General features: G+C 45.2%; 1 protein-coding gene across 4 annotated transcripts in view; it reads left to right on the forward strand.

Annotated features, from left to right (window-relative positions):
• CUNH2orf76 (chromosome unknown C2orf76 homolog) overlaps positions 1 to 21856 on the forward strand; it is a 61437-nt gene that overhangs the window by 22376 nt on the left and 17205 nt on the right. For all 4 annotated transcript variants that reach the window (XR_005974040.1, XM_041648505.1, XM_041648506.1 and 1 more), the window contains 3 exons: positions 891 to 1035; positions 11199 to 11249; positions 19079 to 19116. Coding sequence is in view for 3 of the 4 variants with exons in the window: in XM_041648504.1 (XP_041504438.1) it covers positions 891 to 1035; positions 11199 to 11249; positions 19079 to 19116 (234 nt within the window). In the remaining variant the exon portion in view is untranslated. The remainder of the gene's footprint in view (positions 1 to 890; positions 1036 to 11198; positions 11250 to 19078; positions 19117 to 21856) is intronic.

Genomic DNA, 21856 nt, shown 5'->3' on the forward strand with positions numbered 1-21856 from the left:
CAAGATTCCTGAAACTGGATTGTGCCAGTAATATTTAGTGCCTCAGTATGTTGAAAATTTTTGTTTTGTAGATGTTGAACTATTGTTTGGTAGCTTTTAGGCCTGTGTTATTCTGAGGAGAATTATGAAGGTGGTATGGGGAATGCTGTAATCACCAATATTGGAGTTATCAAAAGATTTATTAGGTTTATTAACCAAGAGGCAGGTTAGATGAACCCTTACTTTATTTTATAGGGAAAATCTATTGCAGGTTTTGTTTTATAGAAGCCATTTCATTATAGCTAATATGCTAATTTTAATTATAAATTATTTGATGCATTCAAATAATAAACTCCCTAGTTTTTCATGCTTAATATGCTTTATCTTTCCCCAAACTTAGTAAAACAATTGGACAAGAACTCAGTTATTCAGAGAAACTTTTAAAGCCAAGTTTGTGTGACTTCTTTGTGGTTATGAACTATTTCAGACAAATTGAAAGGCATAAAAATAGTCCACTGTCCCTATGTTTAATATCTTGCTTAAGACACAGAATGTTGCCAATTATTAAAGTCCCTGCCACTGACTAAGAAATAACTTTTATTTGAATTTTATTTATTTTAATGTGTGTGTGTATGTGTAGCGTGTGTGCATGTGTGTTTGGGTGCACATGTGTGCATGTGGAGGAGGCCTGAGGTTGACAACAGATGTCTTCCTTAGTCAGTCTCCACTTCATTTACTGAGGCCGGGCACCAGTATAGCTAGTCTTGCCAGCCGGATTGCCCCAGGAGTCTCTTGACTCCGATTTCCAAGCACTGGGATTGCAGAAGGCCCCCATACGTGCTCAGCTCAATCCGAAAGCTCGCTCTTCCTCAGCCGTGCCTTGATACAGTTTATCATGTGTCTTACCACAGGTTTCTCGCCACATGGCTGCCAAGGAAGCAACGGTCACAGTTCGCCTCATTCGTTCATTTGAACATCGAAATTTCAGACCTGTAGTATATCATGGAGTTAATTTGGACCAAACTGTGAAGGAATTTATAATTTTTCTAAAGCAAGGTATGAGAAATAGAGGGGCTTTGTTTCAGTTGTATTTTGACTACATATTAATAATAATCTTTGAAAAGTACGAAATTAGTTTGGGTCTAGTGATGCACACCTGTAATCCCAGCACTCAGGACGTAGAGCCAGGAGAATCATCCACACCCTAACTTGGTCCCACCTCTTAAATATAATTGGTTGACAAAGATTCCCCATCATACCCAAGCTTTGCCATCCCTCTTGAGTCTGGCCCATATGGGTAATGGCTTTGCCAGTTTTCCATGGACCAATTAGTCTTGGAATCCTTAAGAGGCCTTGCTTCTGTCAAATATTCAGGATTTCGCTCACTCCAGGCTTCCTCTGCATCTTGCACCTGTCTTCCAGAATTGGTGATCAGCGAGAAGACTGTCTTAAAGTAAGGTGGAAGGAGACTGAGGAAGACCTCCAGTGTTGACGTCTGGTCTCCACACACATACACATACATAAACATGTGCTTACACACAGAGAAAGCCAAGTCTGCCTATAGTGAGTCTTCAATCTTTGGAGACTGATTGACATTGGAGGGAGATGTAGCTGACTCTCATTTTACAGCACACCGGAGCCTGCCCTGGGAGTGTGGCTACGGCAGCAGGACGCTGAAGAAATCAGAGAAGACACTTTACATTTTCATGTTTATTTACTGTGTGTGTGTCTGTATGCATGATGTGTGTGGTGGGAGGCTGCTTGTGCCAGACAGTGGAAGCCAGAGGGCAGTTTACAGGATCAGGGTCTCTCCTTCCACCATGAGGGGCTGGGGTTCGAACTCAGGTCGTCAGGCTTGGCAGCAGGTGCTTTTACCAGGTGAGCCATCTCTGGCTCGGAGATGGAAGTCTTGTGGTGGTCTCATTTATCATTCTGGACGTGCAGAGGTAGAAGTGCAGCCCCGTCCTGGCGGCCTTATTGCTCTTCACTACTGACGTGTTCCACAGGCGTCGGTACAGCCTCTAGCAAATGCTTTGATTCTTTTAAGTGAAGCGAAATTGATATAGAGTACAGTTCATAGCTTTTAATATATAGTTCCATGATTTGTAACCTGTGTGACTTTTTATTTTTACTGTTTTATTTTTCCATTTTCACATGCAAGCTTGTGTCTCTGTGTGTGTGTGTGTGTGTGTGTGTGTGCATGCAAATGTGAGGAAGCCTGAGGTTGGTTTCAGGAATCATTCTCTGTTGCTCTCCCACCGTATTCACTGAGGTGCACAGTCTCTCAGTCAAACCCAGAGTTCACTGACAAGGCTGGTTTTGTTAGTCAGCTCTCTCTCTCTGCCTTCTGAGGTTGGATTTATAAACAACATCCATGCCCACTGTCTTACTTAGGGTTTCTAAGTAAGTAGGTTTTTACTGCTGTGAAAGACACCATGACCACAGCAACTCTTATAAAGGAAAACATTTAATTGGGGAAGGCTTACAGTTTCAGAGGTTTAGTCCATTATCAAGGAGCATGGCATCATGTAGGCAGAGATGGTGCTGGAGAGGTAGCTGAGAGTTCTACATCATGATCCATAGGCAACAGGAAGTGAACTGTCTCCCACACTGGGCGTAGCTTGAGCATATGAGACCTCAAAGCCTGCTCAACAGTGACATACTTCATCCAACAAGGCCATACCTCTAGTAGTGCCACTCCCTATAGTCCAACCATTCAGACACATGAGTCCATGGGGTTCATATCTATTCAAACCCCCACCCCCACCCACGGGGATCTTGGGATCTGAATTCTGGTCATCATATTTATGTGGCAAGTGTTTTACCCACTAAGTTATCTCCTAGTCTGTGTGTGTGTGCATGTGTATGAGGACTATGTGTGTCATGATAATGAAGGTTGCCAGGGTTACTTTTCAGGTCCTTGAAAACCACTTTTGTTTAAAGCCCTCACTGTTCCCTTGGGTCTGCTGGGTGACATTTCTGTATGCATGCTGTGTCTGTCCCTTTGCTGCCCTGCCTTTTGAGTCAGTTCATGCAGACATGTCAATCACTTAATGTGTACTTAGGAGGTGGTAAATAATGACTGTCACTAAGCTCATCCAATCCTTCTTACCTCTTCAAACCAAAAGGTGTCAAGATAGGAGTGGCTGAGATTTTCCAGGTTTCAAGCAGGTGTGTCTGATCTGTGGCCCGAGGGCCGTGTATGCTCTAGGAATGAACCCAACACAAAACCATGAAGTTATTTAGGAAGCTGGATAAGTGGCTCAGTGGCTAAGAGTGCTCACTGTTCCTGCAGAGGGCCTGGTTTGGTTCTTAGCACTACAGCTCAGGAGATCTGAGGCTCTTTTGGCCTCTGTGGGTACTGCATACATGTGGTGCACACGCAGACAAGGAGGTGCATGTACACACACAAATAATTTTAAAAACCTTACTAAAATCATATTTTTTCTACTCTTTTTTTTTCAATTTGAACGTCATAGATGACATATCTGTTGCAATGAGCACCATGGTGTCATGATTACATGTGTACTGACCACCAATTTCACAACCCCGTCCCATTCCACTCCATGGAACGGGGCCTAGGGATGTCCAGCCACCACTCTTTCCTTACCTAAGCCCCTCTTCTTTCTCCTTGCCTCGCTTACACTGAGTTAAGATGTATTTTTTAAGGCCAGTGAGATGGCTTAATGGATAAAGCACTTGACATCAATTCTGGTGACCCAAGTTTGTCCCACATGGTGGAAGGAGGGTGCTAACTTCTACGGGTTGTGCTCTGGCCACCAAAAGTGCACCATGGCATGTATGTCCTCACCGATATATAATAAATAAATAAAGTATAATTTTAAAAATTGGTGTTTTCCCAACGCATTGCCCTATGTCTTGAGTAAATATTTTTTTTAAAGATTTATTTATTATGTACACAGTGTTCAGCCTCCATGTATGCCTGCAGGCCAGGAGAGGGCGCCAGATCTCATTACAGATGGCTGTGAGCCACCATGTGGGTTGCTGGGAATTGAACTCAGGACCTCTGGAAGAGCAGTCAGTGCTCTTAACTTCTGAGCCATCTCTCCAGCCCTTGAGTAAATATTTTTAAAGATTTATTTAATTTCATTTGTGTGTTTGTATATTTATATGTGTACCACATGCATGCAGTGCTAAAGCAGACCAGAAGAGGGCACCAGATTCTCTGGAATGGGGTGATGGGAAGATGTGAGCGCCCCACAGGTTCTGAGAGCCAAGCCTTGGTTTTCTGCAAGAGAATTAAGGACTCTTAGCTGCTGAGCCATCTCTCCATCTATGAGTAAGCTGTTTCATTGCTGTAACTACTCACCCTAATTCCTTGAGCTCTCTTTTTGAGAGGTAGATATGTGGGCTTGGTTTGGTGGCAGGTTTCCTTTCTGTGGTTATTTAAATTGTTTTGTGAAGTATCTTCTGACTGACACCTAAAATATAAAGTTTTGTTGCCATATTCTTTTTTGCTTTCAAGACATGGTTTCTCTGTGTTGCCCTGGCTGTTCTGAAGCTCACTCTGTAGACCAGGCTGGCTTTGAACTCGGAGATCCACCTGCCTTGCCTTCCAAGTTCTGGGATTAAAGGCATGTGCCTCTAGATTTGTTGTTCTTAATTATTAGGGGAATATTGATATTTCATACTAAAAGATAATGTTATAGGGGAGAAAACTAACTTTTCCTCACTCATAAGTTCTTTTAAAAACTTATGTATGATGTGTGCCTATGTGCAAGCATGCAGCACACACATTCATGTGTCACACAGCACATATGGAGGTCGGGACAACTGCGTGTCATTCTTCACCTTCCATCTCGTTTGAGACAGGTCTTTTGTTTCTTGCATCTGGCAATTCTCTGCCTTCCATTGGCCCGTGGTTGTGGGATTGTAGTCACTTACTGCCATGCCTGCGCTGATGTGGTCTCTGGGGAATCAATCAAGTCTTCACACCTGCATGGCAAGGGCAAGCAAGTGCTTTCCCCAGCTCCGGCATCGGAAGTTCTCAGTTGAAAGAGACGGGTGAACAAGAGAAAACCCAGCAGGGGCTTATGGCTAGGTGCACGCCATGGATGTGGGATCCCCAGGGATGAAAAAAAATCCCAGAGAAGTGCCCAGACAAGGAAGAGGATTTGGATGCTTAGGGGTGGAATCTTCGGGACAGGGGAGTAGAGAAGGCCTGGTTGCTGGTTGTGGTACGGTACACTCTGATGCCCCCTGCAGGCTGATGTGGGCACAACAGTTTACTAAGGTCGCTCTGGAAGAAAGCCTGTTTGTAGGCTGCCTTAGGCAAACAGGGAAGGAGAGATCACTAGACATCAGCTTTTAGCTCCAAACAATCCTTGTGGCAGGTAGGCATATATTGGGGTAACATGTTCTGGTCACCCTCAGTGCCAGTTACAGAGTAGCCTGCATTTGGAAAGTCATTCCTCAAATAAAAAAACATACTCAAAGTTTGAACTGCAAACAGTTCTACAGTTACTTTCAAATCGTTTTCTCATTTTTATTACATTTTATTTATTTTCTCTCTGTGTGCACATATGTTCGTGTGCACGATAACCTGTTTGTGCATGTGCACAGGTGTGTGCTGCAGTATGTGTACAGAGGAGGAAGTCAGACTCCCCCTGTATCACATGGGTCCCAGAGATTAAACACAGGATGTCAGACTAGGTGGCAGTGCTTCTACCTGCTGCTGAGCCGCCTCCCGGCCATGTGCTCAAGGCTTCACGGCTGCGAAGGTCTCTGCTCTTGGCATCAGTGCAACAAGGGCGTGGTGTTCTTGGTCAGGCAGAATAGGACCCTTTTGATGTCCTCGGGAATAAGGTATGATTTTCAAGTTGCTATGGTGGTACAGGAAGTGGTTGTTTCCCAGTACCACAGAACGATTCATTCACAGCGACTGTTGGTTACCGTGGTCCCCAGCAGACCAGTGGTTCCTGTCACAGCTACACCCTCAGGCCTGCCACAGTAATGACATGATCACTGCCCATTTCTCTTGAGTATGTGGGAAAATTCGGCTGCTGTAGAAGTGAACTAGGGGTGCCGGGGGCGTTCCTTAGTTGGTGGAGTGCTGTCCTGGCATGCTCACAGCCCTACCTGGGTTCCATCCTAAACACCGCACACGCTGGGCATGGTGGCACATACTGGAATCCTAGTGCTCAGAGGTGGAGGCGGGAGAATCAGGAGCTCAAGGTCTTTCTGAGCTTCTTAGGGAGTTTGAGGCCAGCTGTGTAACAGGAGACTTAGTAACAAAAACAAAACAAAACAGACCTGTTGACCTGTTAGGGTATGGATTCCTTTGAGCTTGTGGACTCTGTGTCCAAGCCTGTCATCTGATTTGAGGTCCTGGAGAACTCTGAAAAGTTGATGGGACCACATGTTAAAAGCCAAAAGGTCCTGTTCCTGCCCTGTAAAAACTGACAGTCCCATAGCACCCGTACCACTGCAAGATGGTACGTGAGCTGGGAACTAAGGTGAAGACCTAAAAACACAGAGACAGACACACAAACAGACAGAGACGTGGACACGGGTCATCCTTGATAAAAGAATGCCAATGCCCCCTTTATTGCGCTCAGGGGAAGCTTATATAGGAATCCTTAGACACACCCAGCTCTCAGGATCTTTCAGCTGTAGGTCTCCTTAATCTCATATATATATATTATATATATATATATATATATATATATATATATATATATTATATTATAGAACTACCATGATACCTTATGTAAGTGGCTGGTTTTCTAAAGCAGCATCATAAGAGTGCAGAAACCAATTATGTAGATGAGATGAGATTTCAAATAGTCTTTGATTTAGAAACATTTTGATATTTTCTGAGATTTCAAATCCTACTTTCTGAATGTTAGGTCATTCTCTGTGACGAACTGTGACGGCTTTGTCCAGCTTTCACGTTCTGAAGATTTCTTTATGTCCCTTTACTCCTGGCAGTGTTGCTTTGTGAAGCAGCCTGCTTTCCCGAGGGGGCACTGTAGCCTTAATACTGTAAGATTCACTCCCCCCGTGCATGTGTGTGCATATCCATGTTGGTACGTGTTCATGTATATATGTATATGGGGCTTGTGCCCTATGGATCCTCCTGGACCACCCTTGGGTGTCCTTCAAGTGCCATCTACCTTGCTTTAACAAAAGGATTATTATTATGTGTGTGTGTGTGTGTGTGCACCGATATGAGTTTGTGTGCACCATGTGTGTGCAATTGCCTGTGGAGGCCAGAGAGAGCTGGACTGCCTGGAACTGGGATTACAGGCTGTTAGGAGCCACGTGATGTGGGTGCTGGGAACCAAACCCTGGTCCTTTGCAAGAGCAGAATGCATTTTCAACCAGTGAGCCATCTCTCCATCTTCCTACCCTCTGTTTGTTTGTTGTTGTTTGTTTGAGACAGAGTCGCTCCTTATATGACCTGGAGCTCACTGGCTAGGCTAGCTGGCCAGGGTCCTCCTGGCTCCACTTCCCCAATGCTGGGTCACACCCATGCACAGCCACACACCCCTCTTTACATGGATGCTTGTTATTGGACTTGGGAACTCAAGATTATGTGGCAAGAACTTTGCTGACTGAGAAATCTCTCTAACCGCAACATTTCCTTTTTATCTTTTCATATCTCTTTGCATTTAATACCCCCAGTTTCCTCTCTTAACATTGTTCATTAGAACACTACATTGGCTACAGCTATGAACTGACGAACACATCAGCAATGACTAAAATTTATTCCTATTTCTTTTTTTGTTTGTTTGTTTTCTTGCTCAAGGTTTCCAGGCAGGATCCCACTTCATACTTCATTATCATGGTTTTGTTTTCTAACCTTATCTTATTATTGCTGTGTACAGTATGTGTATGATGTGTGTGTGCATGTGTGCATGTGTGCATGCATCTGTGTCGTGTCAAAGGACAAGCTTGTGGAGTCATTTCTCTTCTTTCACCTGTACATGGGTCCCAGAGATCAAACCCAGGTCATCCGGACTGTGGCAGATGTGTTTTCTAGCCGACTTCTTACCGGGTCCATGGTTGTCTGATGTCTCAGGCTCCTCTTGACTGACAGCTACTCAGACTTGGCATGCTTCTGGAAGTCCTGAGGACTGGTTGGCCTATGGGAGGATTCTCTTTGGTTTGAGTTTGCTGGGAAGTCTCTATGAGGTGGGGTTCTAGCTTTGTGCGAGGCAGATCATGGAGACCCCTTCACCCTCCTCATGTCCTGTTGAGCACATCTGATTTCCTCATGCCTTAGTGTGGACCCCACAGTGTGACACTTTGTCTCTGTAAAGTTGTGCTTTTCCCCCCTCTTTTCAGGCTGTACTTTTGGTTTCCCTTCCTGCTTCCCCCCCCCCCTATTTGAAAAAAGGCCTCACTCACCCCAGTCTGTTCTCACACTGGCTATGAAGCTGAGAATGGCCTTGAACATCCACTCCTCCTGCCTCCACCTCCCAACTTTTCAAATTACAGGCGTAGATCACTTCTCTTGTTCTGTGTTGTGCTAGACATCAAACCAAGAGCTTCATCCGGCCAGGAAAGCACTCTACCAGCTGAGTCCAGGCCGGCCCTGGGGCCCGTGGATCGGAAGTTCCTTCTGTGCACAGTCTACAGTTGGAGTGCAGGGAGTTACCCCTCCTGCCCTGAGGGTGGGCTCTCTGTATGTGTTAATAATTGTTGTAAGAGCAGAGGGCCACTTCCCAGCACCCGGCCGCCCGGCTAGTTTTTACCCGAAATAATTACATGTAAACTGTATTCTTTTAAACACTGCCTGGCCCATTAGTTCCAGCCTCTTATTGGCTAGCTCTTACATATTGATCTAACCCATTTCTAATATTCTGTGTAGCACCACAAGGTGGTTTACCAGGAAAGATCTTAACCTGCGTCTGTCTGGAGTGGGAGAATCATGGCGACTGCCTGACTTGGCTTCTTTCTCCCAGCATTCTGTTCTGTCTACTCCGCCTACCTAATTTTCTGTCCTATCAAAGGGCCGAGGCAGTCTCTTTATTTAACCAATGAAATTAACACAAAACAGAAGACTCTCCCCCATCATTTCCCCTTTTTCTGTATGTAATAATGAGCTTATTTATATTTGTGTTTGTATTTATATTAACTTGCTTACATTGTTGTAGCCCTGGCGTTTGGTTTTCAGGTGATAGTCCTGGCATGTGTGCACATGTGTTCACGTACATGTATGTTAAGAATTTCATCTTTGGTACAAGATGTTCTAGCCCACAACCACCGGGCATCACTAATTGCCTCCTTGGAGCCTTGGTGCTCACAGGTTGCCAGGCGAAGGGGTTTACGGTGTTTCTCCTTCTCAAGGGTTTCTGAGTGCCTGCCACATGCTGCAGGTGATTTTTTAGATAGCAACTACACGTGAGAGAAGCAGACTGTGGTCTCTGCTCACGACTTGAGAAGACAGTCCATGGTGCCTTAATCTTCAGGGATTTATGAGTTAGCAGAGAATGGAGCCATTTTAGGTCAAGCAGCATGGCTATAGCAACGTCCACGGAGCTGGTACCCACGGGGCTGTCAGTGGACTCGGCAGTGGAGCTGAGATACAAAGAAAGTGTGTTGGTCCCATCTCTCTGTGTCTCCACATACTGTAACATCAGAGCCAATTCTTCTCCTGATCACTCTCGGGGAGTACACCCTCTGATTTGCCATCAGTGGCAAAACATTAAATACAGGGATTCCCCTTTCCTCCTCCCTCCCTCTCCTCATCTCCCTTCCTTCTAGCCTACATACTATCTGTCTTTTAGGGGTTCTCAGCAGTCCTCATTGTCCGCTATGTTCAGCGAGTCCGGTTTTATCCCAGGCTTTTTCAGACCCAGGCCAGCTGGCCTTAATGAGTTCCCCATAGAACATCCCCATTGTCTAAGTGTGTGGGTGCACCCCTCGCGGTCCTGAGTTCCTTGCTCGTGCTTTCTCTCCTTCTGCTCCTGATTTGGACCTTGAGATTTCTGTTTGGTGCTCAAGAACAATGGCAATGGGTTTTTGATCCTACTGCGCGTATTGGCTTTGTGGGAGCCTAGGCAGTTTGGATGCTCACCTTACTAGACCTGGATGGAGGTGGGTGGTCCTTGGACTTCCCACAGGGCAGGGAACCCTGATTGCTCTTTGGGCTGACGAGGGAGGGGGACTTAATTGGGGGAGGGGGAGGGAAATGGGAGGCAGTGGCGGGGAAGAGACAGAAATCTTTAATAAATAAATAAATTAAAAAAAAATAAGTAAAAAAAAAAAAAGAAACTGCTTGGGGGACAGCTCAGGGGCTAAGGGCTCTTCTTGTCCTTCCAGAGGACACAATTTTGGCTCCCAGTACCCATGTTGGGCAGTCACAACTGCCTAAAACTCCAGCTCCACAGAATCCAACCCCCAGGCCTCTGACGTCACCTACAGTCATGTGTGTATACCCTCCCCCACATAATAAATATTAGTAAAAATAAATCTGGAGCTGGGCGGTGGTGGCGCATGCCTTTAATCCCAGCACTCGGGAGGCAGTGGCAGGCGGATCTCTGTGAGTTCGCAGCCAGCCTGGTCTACAAAAGTTAGTTCCAGGACCGGAACCAAAAGCTACTGAGAAACCCTGTCTCAGAAAAAAATAAATAAATAAATCTGGAGAAAAACAAGATCTCGTGTAGCCCAGGCTAACTTGAACTTTTCTGTGTAATCAAAGATGACCTTGAACTTCTTATCCACTGCCTGCCCTAACTTCACCAAGTCTAGGATTATAAATGTGTATCACCATGCCCAATTTATGCAGTGCTGGCATGGAAACCCAGGACCTCATGTATGTACATGCATGTTCAGGTGCACATGTAGAGAGCACACATGTGTGAAGGCCTGAGGTCAGTGTCCAATATCTGTCCTTGCTCATTCTCCACCTTCATTGTTTGGAAAGGTCTGTCACGGAAGCTGAAGCTCACTTATTGGGCTAGGATGACTGCTGGTCTCCAGGGGTTCCGTCCCCCGGGGCTAGGGATGCAGAAATAAACCACCGTCCTCTGACATTTTCTGTCCAGATTCTCATGCTTGTGAAGCAGCTACTCTTTCTGACTGTGCCTTCTCACCGTTCCCAGCAATCGTTCTTCCAATAGTTTCTCTGACTTCTTGGATCAGTGGCTACCAGCTCAGCGTCTCAGTGATGGTTTCCTTATATAAGGACTGAAAGACTTGGCGTCCTATCTGAATATTTTGTAATGAAAAATCATCATTCTCTCTTGCAGATGTCCCTTTGAGGACCAGCCTGCCTCCGCCACTCAGAAATTACAAATACGGTAACCAATTGTTCATACTATTTTAAAAGATACAGAATTATTTTTGTTGGCATGAATTTAAATGTGGTGTTCAAATATTAACTTACTTTGGAGGGGCAGGAGGCATAGCTTAGTGAAGAATCTGCTTAGCATGGGCAAGACCCTGGTTGATCCCAGCACTAACATATATGTGATATCTACATATACACTTTTGGACTGTTATGCATGTGTGAGCCACTTTTATTTTTATATTATTAATGTTTGCTTAGCATATGAATCAGAGATGCTTTTGAGGGTCTTTGGCAGTATATATGTTATATATGTATACATACATCCATATATCAGTGTGGAAGTTTGTTAAGGAATTTAGGAGTCATAGCATGCTATGGAAGTCCATTGTAATTGTGTAGGGGAGTAGCATGCTTGTGAGGAATAGCATGCTTGGTAAAACTGTTTATAAATGAGGTTTCTTTGCCAGGTAATCAGAGAGGAAAACATGACAGGGGACTAAGAATTTAAAGAAGTCATTTAGGGTTGTGGATGTGGCTCCATTATCAGATTTTACAGTTGCAGGAAGCCCTGGGTTTTGTTCCTGAGCCAAACAAAACTAAGTGTGTTGGTGCACACCTACAATCCAGCGTGCTGGCACACACCTGCAGTCCAGCAGTTGGAGGTGAGACTGGAGAATCTGAAGTTGAAGATCATTCTCAACTACATATGGAGGTCAAGGCCAACCTGGGGTGCCTCTGACCTTGTCTCAAAAGAAGTGGTTTAGCATTTGAAATGTCAGTGACTTGAACATGCTTGGGGCTTTTGGTTTTTTGATTTTTAGAGACAGGGTTTCTCTGTGTAACTGCCCTAGCTGTCCTGGAACTAACTCTGTGCACCAGGCTGGCCTCAAACTCAGAGATCCATTGCCTCTGCTTCTGAGTGCTGGGATTAAAGGCGTGCACCACCACTACCCAGCCAAACAGGCTCGTTTTACATGCTGCAATTAGTGACCTGAATATCCAGGAAAGAAGCTGGGGGTGGAGCACAGTTGTTTGGGTGCCTCCCTTGTATGCACAGAGCCCCCAGTGAGATCCCAACTGCTGCGTAAAGTGGGTGGCTCCAGAGCACCTGGGAGGCGGAGACAGGAGGATCTGAAGTTCAAAGTCATCCTCAGCTATAAAGCAAGCTGTCAAGGCCAGCCTGGGATACTTGAGACCCCGTCATCTCACAAATAAATAAATAGCTAAGGGCTGGTGAGATGACTCTGCAGGTAAAGGTACCTGCTGCCCTTCCTGACAACCTGAGTTCAGTCTCTGGGACCCACATGATGGAAAGAGAGAACTAAATCCACCAGTTGTCCTCTGCCGTGGCATGCATGTATGCACATCCATAAACACACAAATAAATGAAATACAATAAAGAGTGAAAATACAATCATAAAGCCAGAGGCTGCGAGCCACTGTCTGTTGTAGAGACCATGCAGTCCCTCATTTCAGTAGAGGGCACTGAGCAGACTTGGATTTGAGACCCTGCTTGGAAGTTACAATGCAGCTAATAAATATTTCTGCTAATTAGCACAGACATTTGAAAGTGTAAATTTTTTATCACCTTAAGTCATTTTCCGGAGTGCCTTTTCACTCCGTTCCCATCTGATAGGGCAACCAATGACCTACAATCTTTCGGAATCACAATCTACGTGTGCCTGCATTTTAATACCCGGTGTCTAATTGTGAGGTCGCAGAGGCAGCCAGGCAGGAGGCAGAGGCACTGAGTGGAAAGTACTTTGATTTATGAGACTTCAAGCATTTACATACTCAATACTGAAGCAGAGAAAGGAATAAAAAGCACGATTGAGGTAAATATGAAACTTCTCAATTGTGGCTTTCACAGCTTTTGAAGGAGAGAGCTTTGAATAGAATCTCGAAATCTTAAGCTTGAATCCACCTGCAAATTACATATAGTTTCCCTTTTTGCATATTGCGTGTGGGGGGGCATGTGTGCGATGTCAGTTCTTTTAGAAGATAACATTTAAAACAAGGAAAGCAGAGCTGGGGAGATGTTGATGGCACATTTGGTAAAGTGCTTGCTGGACAAGTATGAGGTCCCCAAAACCCTCATTAAACATGCTTATAACAATGGCACTTACTTATAGTCCCAGAGCTGGGGAGGTAGAGACGGGTGTGTTCTTGGGGCTTGCTCACCAGACCAGCCTAATGGAACCAGTGAGCTCTAGGCCGGTAAGAAATTCTATCTCAAAAATAAATAAGTAAGTAAATAGATAAATAAGTGACAGGGTGGATGGCTTCCAAGGAAGGACAGTTGAAATTGTTCTCTTTCTCTGGCCTCCTCTCTCTCTGTGTCTCTCTTTCACACACACACACACACACACACACACACACAAACACACACACACAATATAAACAAGATAGTGTAACCATCAGAGACTCTAGGTTTCTGAGTCTCATTGGGGTAGAAATATGTCGTCATCCAGATGACTCTGGTCTGGCTGAGAAACAGCCCGCTGCTTTGTCTGGCTTAGGAACGGCTTGGTGCCAGCTTCTCCTACCATGGTTGTCCGGTACTTGTCTGGCTCGTGCACAGAACTGTGCACTGTGTGAGAGGAGTGGGGGGCAGCGTAGGTTTCCCTTCTGCTGCTGTTTGGTTCTGTGCTGTTGTGTAAGGGGCCCGCTCCTACAGCCAGCAGTGTCTGGTTTCTGAGACCCTCCTCCTGTTTAATTGGCATCTACAGCTGTTGGTCCAGCCATTTGTCCCGGGGGCACAACTGTCTTGCATTTGGACACACAGTCTAGAGCTGTAGATTGAGCCTTTTTTCCCAGGGACTCAGCTACCATGGATCTGGACACAGTAATCATCTTGACTTCTGTATACAATGCTAAGCCTTGTGTGTGGTCCCTTAGATTTTATTGTTTGTTTGTTCATTTGTCTGTTTTGAGACCAAGTCTCTCTAGCCCAGGCTGACCTGGAACTCTCTATGTAGACCAGGCTGGCCCCAAACAGAGATCTGCATGTCTGTGCTTCCTGAGTGCTGGGATTAAAGGTGTGCACCCAGCTAGCCTGGTGTGTTTTTTGGTGCAGTATGAAATGCATGGGCTAGCATGTTAAATACTCTACAAATATACATCACTACTTTTAAAATTTTCAACATTTAGAACCCCATTTTCTGTTGTAGTGATTTATGTATATAAATGTTTGCCTGTATGTATAAAAGTCTACCATGTGTAAACTCTGTCCACAGAAGCCAGAAGAAGGTGCCAGATCCCCATAACTGGGGTTATTGACAGTTGTGAGCCAGCACCTGTGTGCTGGAACCAAACCTGAATCCTCTGCAAGAGCAGCAGATGCTCTTAACGGCTGAGCCATCTTCACAGCCCCATTTGTATATGTTTTTAAAGGTTTATTTTTATTTACATGTGTCTCTGTGTGTGTGTTCCTGTGGAGGCCAGAGGAGAGCTTTGGATCTCTTGAAGTGAAGTCACAGGTGATAGTGAGCCACCCAGCCTGGGTTCCTCTAAAAGAGCCGTGCACACCCTCAAGCCTTCTCCCTAGCCCTGGGATAATATGTTTATAAAATCTTACTTTTCAAGGAGTTTTTATTAAGGAAATATTTTTGTTAATAAAGTGGTTTGTGAGTTTTTTTTTAAAAAAAGAAGTCAAAATAAGCATGTCAGTAACCCAGCACTTGGGGAGCTAGAAGCAGAAGGACCAGGAGTTCAAGACTAGCCACATAGCAAGTTCAAAACCAGCCCGGGCAACTTGAGACCCTGTTAAAAACAGACAAACAAACAAAAATCAAAACCAGGCAAAAGCAACAATCAAACAAACCATCCCAAAGTCAGAATGAGTGATGTTCTCACTGTAGAGGAAGTGACGTTTTTTCTTTACTTTCTTTGGTTTTGCCAATTTCAGTTGAAGAGAAAAGTCTGGGTGAAAATTTCAGCTCACAGTGTCTTTGTCCTGCTGAGAAAAGGTAGCTTCCCCTAGTGTAGGTTTGCAGAGCCTGCTGAGCATTCTGGAGGGGTTTCTCAGGAGTTGGAGAATTCCCAGCACAGACATGACTGCTCACAGCCATCCTTAACTCCAGTTCCAGGGGGATCTTCTTTCTCTCCTGTATGCTTGTGTATGTATTTGTAGGTGCACATATGTGGGGGGGAGTGTACATATATGCAAGTGTGTGTTGACATCTGGTATTTTCCTCTAGCACCATCTGCCTTGTTTATGTATTTGAGACAGCATCTCTCACTGAATCTGGAGCTCACTTACATGGCTGGACTTGGCTGGCCAGTGAACTCCAGGGCTCCACTGTTCTCCACCCCTGGGCTGGGATTACAGATGTGTGCCACAAAACCTGTCTTTTTGACATGGCTTCTGGGAATGGGCCTCAGGTTCTCTTGCTTGGACAGCCAGCTCTTTACTCTCCCCAACACGACCGTTGAAGATAGTGAATCATTCTCAGTGTAAGAGTGTGGTGGTTTAAAAGAAAATGGCCCCCAAAGGGTGGCACTATTAGGAGGTGTGGCCTTGTTAGAGGAAGTGTGTCACTGGGGGGCAGCCTTTGAGGTTTCCTGTGCTTGGAATACCACCCAGTGAGTCAGTCGACTTCCTGTTGCCTGCAAGATGTAGGACTCTCAGCTGTTCCTCCAGTACCAAGTGAGCCACCCCAGTTAAATGTTTTCATTTATAAGGGTTGCTGTAGTCATGGTGTCTCTTCATAGCAATAAAACCTAACTAAGACAATGAGTGTCTATGTGCACCATGTCCCAGCTTGGTGCCTGAGATAGGCAGAAGAGCCACAAGTGCCCTTGTACTGTGCCATTCTCCACTGAGTGACAGACTTTATGATGACCTAGCTATGCTGAGGTGTGCTATAGATCCTGCTTTTCAGACAGATTCTTTTTCACAGTGTACCTAGTAGAATGGAATTTAGTGTTATAGATTCTTTATTACAGCATAGCCAGTAGAACAGAACTTAGTGTACTGTTGAAAGCTTCTTCAGATAGAGCTATATACTGTGATCATAATACAGTAATTAAATGGTTTAGAAAGTGAAGTAGAGAATCAGAAACTTTTAGAATTCAAGTATGCAGAATACTTGTGTCTGCTGTATAACTAAGGACTGATTGTCTTAGAGTTAGAGGGGTGGGTAAATGTTTTTAAATGTAAGAGCTTATATGCACGGTGGTTCCAGATGGAGAGTAATAATGGTGGAAGAAGCATGCCAGCAGGTACCTGGTCAGGAAGAGATCACGTCTTCAACCACATGCAGATAGCGGAGAATTCAGAGAATTCAGAGTTCGAGGTTCATCAAGTGGAGAGAAATAGTCTGTGGCAAAAGTTCAGTATGGCCTGGTTTCAGCACAAGTAGCTACAGAGTGGAGCTGGGTTCAGATGGAGTAGGCTCTGGGTAAAGTGTTTGTCTCGCAGGCCTAACTGTCTGAGTTTGACCCCCAGCACCCACATAATAAGGTGAACATGGTGGCACACATCTGAAATGCTAATGCTGGCAAGGCAGAAATGGGAAGATCTGAGCGGAATATATGAATTCCAGGTTCTGTAGGGGGAAAAGGGTGAGAAAAAACACCCTGAGCTTAACTTGACCCCAGGACCAAGTCTTGAAACCCTCCCAGTCCCTGAGCTTGCCCTAGAGTCAGGCTACAGAACCTGCATATCCACTGTATCCCCCACCCCCAGCATGGAATCCCACCAATCCCTGAGATCCCTGAGGATGAAATCCCACCAATCCCAAGCCACTCTGGGAAAGCTCCTCTCCGCCCCCCTCCAAGAAAGCCTATCTAAGCTCTGTACTTTGCTTCATTTGCTGCTGCTTCTCCCGCTACAGGCAACCACCCTCCTGGACTTTTCCATCCCAATAAATTTTGAGCGAGGTTTGTTGTGTGGTATGACACTTTTGCCTGAGAGAGCCCAGCTGTATTAGAAATGTATGTAGAACATTTTTTAAACTTTCTCTGGAGTTGAAGTGGCGCAGAATTGTAACACTTTTGTTGGGGAAATTTTCGCCTAGCCAAGCCCAGCTCTGAGCAGAGCTGTAAAAACTTCACTGGGGACACCCACCCCCTCACCCGCTGGAGCAGGGTTGTTACATTTGCACTGAGGAAACCTTTCCCTGGAGCAGAGCTGTAAGCTGCAAAACTTACAGTGACTTTGTGGTATTCCTTGGCTCCCGACTGCCAAAATACCTTTCCATCTGAGCTCCAACACTTACAGGTTCAGAGAAAGACTGTCTCTAAATACTGGGTGGAGAGCAATAGGGGAAGACACCTGACATCAACCTCTGACCTCCTTGTTCATGCATGTACAACATGCATGCTATTTACAAGCATGTGCATGCACTCATACACACATGTGAATGCATACATGCATATGCTTGTGCACACATACAGATATGTGCATACATGCATGTATACATATATGCACCCATACACACCTTACACACACGTGTACACACAAAAAGAATAACAGATATTGGTGGTCTTTGGGCATTGGCAAACTCTGGAGGTAACAGCAATTTTCCAGCCCAGTTATTTGACCTGCAGGCCTTATAACTGCCTCAAGAGAATAGTGATTTTTTTTTTTTAGCCACTTTTCATTTGTATTTTTTTTTTTTAAAGACAGGGTCCCACCATGCAGCCTTGACCAGAACTTGTTCTATAGATCAAACTGGCTGGGAACTCATAGAGATCTGTCTGTCTCTGTCTCCTGAATGCAGAGATTAAAGATGTATACCACCATCCCTTGTTGAAGACCAGCTTCGACAAAACTCAAAAGTTCCAGGGTAGGAGCATGAGAATTAGAATTATTAAGCAAAAGGAACAGAGATATAAGAGAAATAAGAGACAGAAGCAGAGCAGCATAGGAAGGGACATTCTGCCTTGTTTATCTTCCACACGCTTGCATATTTCACTCTGAGAGGGGAGAAGGAGGTGACAGACTTCGTTAACGTGATATAAGGAATGGACTTGAATTCTCCAGCTTTTGGTTCAAGTGGAGCGGATCCATCTCCATACCTGAAATACTAATTAACCACACCCTAGGTCAGTCAGAATCTTTCGTTTGTAGCCACACCTGTTGTCAACAACTTTGAGAGAGGAAAAATAAGCTCGGACTCTTGGCTTCCAGTCAGGTGGAACTGGCTCACAACTCTGGGCCCTCACAATGCTCGGCTGTCCCTTGTGTCTTCATTTTATATATATATATATATACATACATACATATACATATAGTTTACTCTTAGCTTTTCGTGACTCTAGAAGAGATAATGGAGTTTTATGTTTGCTGTTCAGACTTCCGGTTCCGCTGCCCCATTGTTGCATAAAGGTCTAAGCTTGGAACCTTCATGGGCACGCCTGACCCACAGGCCTCGTGAAGCCAGTACAAAAGTGACCCTTACTTAAAACATTATCAAGTGTTCTGTGATTTGTTTTTGGTAATTCAGGGCTTCTTGATTTTGAACTTTGTAGATGACAATTTCACATCAATGTCAAAAGGTTATCGATTTAAAGTATCTTTGTGTATCTCTCTCCCTCCCTCTGCCTCTTTCTCCCTCTCTTTTCCTTTCCCTCCTCTCCCTTTTCTCCCCGTGGTCCCCCCTTCTTCCTTCCAGGATCTGCATATGTGAGCAGTCCACCACGGAGCTCCACTTCTGACCTCCTATACTTTGCATAATTTGCTAAAGTGCATTTTCTTTTAAAGTAGGACAGATTTTAAGTAGGTATGTTTGTAAAGAAAGGCTTTCAGTTTTTCCAGTTTCTGCATCTAATAATTACAACAGAGGTTTTAGATAAATCTGTGTGAACAAAGAACTCGTTTGTTTTTTCTTTCAGATACACTAAAGATTCTTCATCAAGCTCACAAAGCAAAGGTGTGTCATGGATGGGCTTCGGGTGGGTGGGGCATCTGATGGGTGGGGCTTATGGTGGGCGGGGTTTCTGGTGGTGGGGTTTCTGATGGGCGGGGTTTCTGATTGGTGGGCATATGATGGGCAGAGTTCCTGATGGGTGGGGCATCCAGTGGGTGGGGTTTCTGATGGGTGGTGTTTCTGATGGACAGGGCATCTGATGGGTGGGGTCTCTGGTGGGCGGGGTCTCTGATAGGTGGGGTTTCTGCTATACCAGCTTCACCAGTGTTGCTAGAAGCTGGAGTAAGCAAATAGACATGTGTGTCTAAAATCTCTCCTATTCTAGGAATTAGTTTTGGGAGGTGGCTCAGTCAATAGTGTTTACCTTACAGGCATGGGGACTGAGTTTGTTTCCCCAGTGCCCAGGTGAAAGCCAGATACCATGGTGTACACCTGTAATCCCAGCACTGGGAAGGTGGAGACAGAAGGGTCCCTTGATCCAGGTTAGCCTAGCTGAATTGGTGAGCTCCAGGTTCAGGAAGACAATGCCGCAGAGACCAAGGTGAACCAGCATTTTGCGTGTGGACTGTGACCTGCTGTCTTGAAGGTTGGCTTTAATTACCAAGCTTCCACCGTGGTAGCTGGTGGAGACCTGGTCAAGGCACGGTGATCTGTGTGCAGGCCGAGCAGCACCACGTACAGTGTCAAGGCCCAGACTGGCCTGGGTCACAGGTTTGACATCATGGATGCCAAGTGTGCTTTGCTCTCGAGTGTGTGAGTGAGGGAGTGGTGGAAGGATACTTTTGTAGGTCCATGAGGACATGGCAGCTCTTGAGAAGGGTAGTTCTGCTGACGTGGATAAGCAGAAAGAACAGGACACCGCTTCTCCCTCTGTTTCATACTGCTACCAGCCAGAGCCCCCAGTTTCAGCTCCAGCCGTAGCTCCTGGCATCAGTGCTTTCTGACCAGGTCTGTCTTTTCTATGTGGACCTGAGGAGTCTCCATGAATTCTCAAAGAAAGAAACGACAACAACAGGAATAGCAGAGAGCAATTGAAGACATAGCTGATATGGACATCTGGCATTTACATGCACACATACAAATACATGTTTGTTCACGTACCCCACACACATACAAAAGCCAACTCAGGGCCAGCAAGCTTGTTCAGGGTAAGGCACCTGTTGCCAAACCTGACTACTGGAATTCAATCCCTGGAACCTACATGGTGGAAGTTGTCCTTTGACCGCTGCTGTGGGATGCACACCCACACATCATACACACAGTAAATAAAATGTAATATAAAGGTTTAAAAAGCTAAGTCATGTGTACTTGCTACTAACATATCTTTAAAATAAAGTGTGAAATAGCCAGACATGGTGGCACATGCCTTTAATCCCAGCACTTGGGAGGCACAGGCAAAGAGATCTCAGTGAGTTCAAGGCCAGCCTGTAGCAAACTTTCTCGTCAGACTTTCTTTGGGACTGCCAGCTCCCCAATCATGACACAGATTATAAAATTATAATTACTATAAAATTATAATTATAAAAGCTTGGCCTTTAGTCTAGGTGTATTCCCACCTAACTCCATAACTTAAGTTACCATGTTTCTATTGATCTACCTTCTGCCACGTGACTGTTTACCTCCCTTCCACTCTGTACGTCTACTCTTGTGTCTTGCCAGATTCTTGTGTGCCTAGATTCATCCAGAGCTCCTCTCTGTTCCTGGAAGTCCCGCCTAGTCTCTCCCACCTTGTTGTCTCCATTCAGCTCTTTATTAAACCAATCAGAAGCCACTATAGGCAGAGGCACATCTTCACTGTGTACAGAAAGATCGTCCCACAACACCAGCCTCGTGTGCAAAGCAAGTTCTAGGACAGCTGGGAGCATATAGAGAGACCTGTTCTCAACAAAACAAAACAAAATTTAAAAACAAAAAACAAAAAAAAATGTGTGTGGGGGGAACTCCCACACATTTATACAGAATAGGCACAGGATATGCTAAAGACCCAGCTTGTGTAAAGAATCTGCTTGGCATCTGGAAACTGAATCTCTTTCTAATTCTGTAGCAGAAACAAATGCCCAGAAGCGAACGCTGGTGCTCTGTGTATGGGCACAGGCCACAAGAGCCCTGGTGGATACTTCCACAGAGGCACAGCCCACACTTTCAAGGTGTCCCTGACCTTAAGAGAGCTGCGTGTTTATGTGTTCTGTGTTTTCGTTCATATGTTCTTGAATACATGTGAGGTTTGGATGCTGCTGCTGCCAAAGGTGTCCTTCTCACACAGATGTGAGTGTCTTTTCTCCTAATCCTCTGTGGCCTTCCATAGACTCCTCATTGAAAATGTCAGCTCACTCTTACATAACTGCTCAAGGATAAGGGACACACTTGTGTGGTGTGTGTGTGTGTTTGTGTGTACCTGTCCATCTGTACGTGTGTATGGAGCCAGGTGTGCTCATGCTTGTAAAGACCAGGGTCAACACTGAATGACTTCCTCAGTTGCTCTCCACTTTTTATTGTTTTTTTTGAGTCAGGGTCTCCCTATGTAGGTCTGCATGCCTGGAACTCACTGTGCTATGTAGACCAGGCTGGTCTCAAACTCACTGAGCTCTGCCAGCCTGTGCCTTGAGAGTGCTGGGATTTAAGGCGTATGCCAATGCCACCATGCCTGGCTTCCACCTTATCTTTTAGACAGGATCTCACATTGAACCTGGGTCTTATTATATAGTACCCTGGCTGGCTTAACCCCATCTTTTCTCCACGTTGC

This window comes from Microtus oregoni, unplaced genomic scaffold (assembly GCF_018167655.1).
Source record: "Microtus oregoni isolate MIOR12 unplaced genomic scaffold, Mior012 000003F_ref0000135, whole genome shotgun sequence".
Classification (NCBI taxonomy): Eukaryota; Metazoa; Chordata; class Mammalia; order Rodentia; family Cricetidae; genus Microtus; species Microtus oregoni.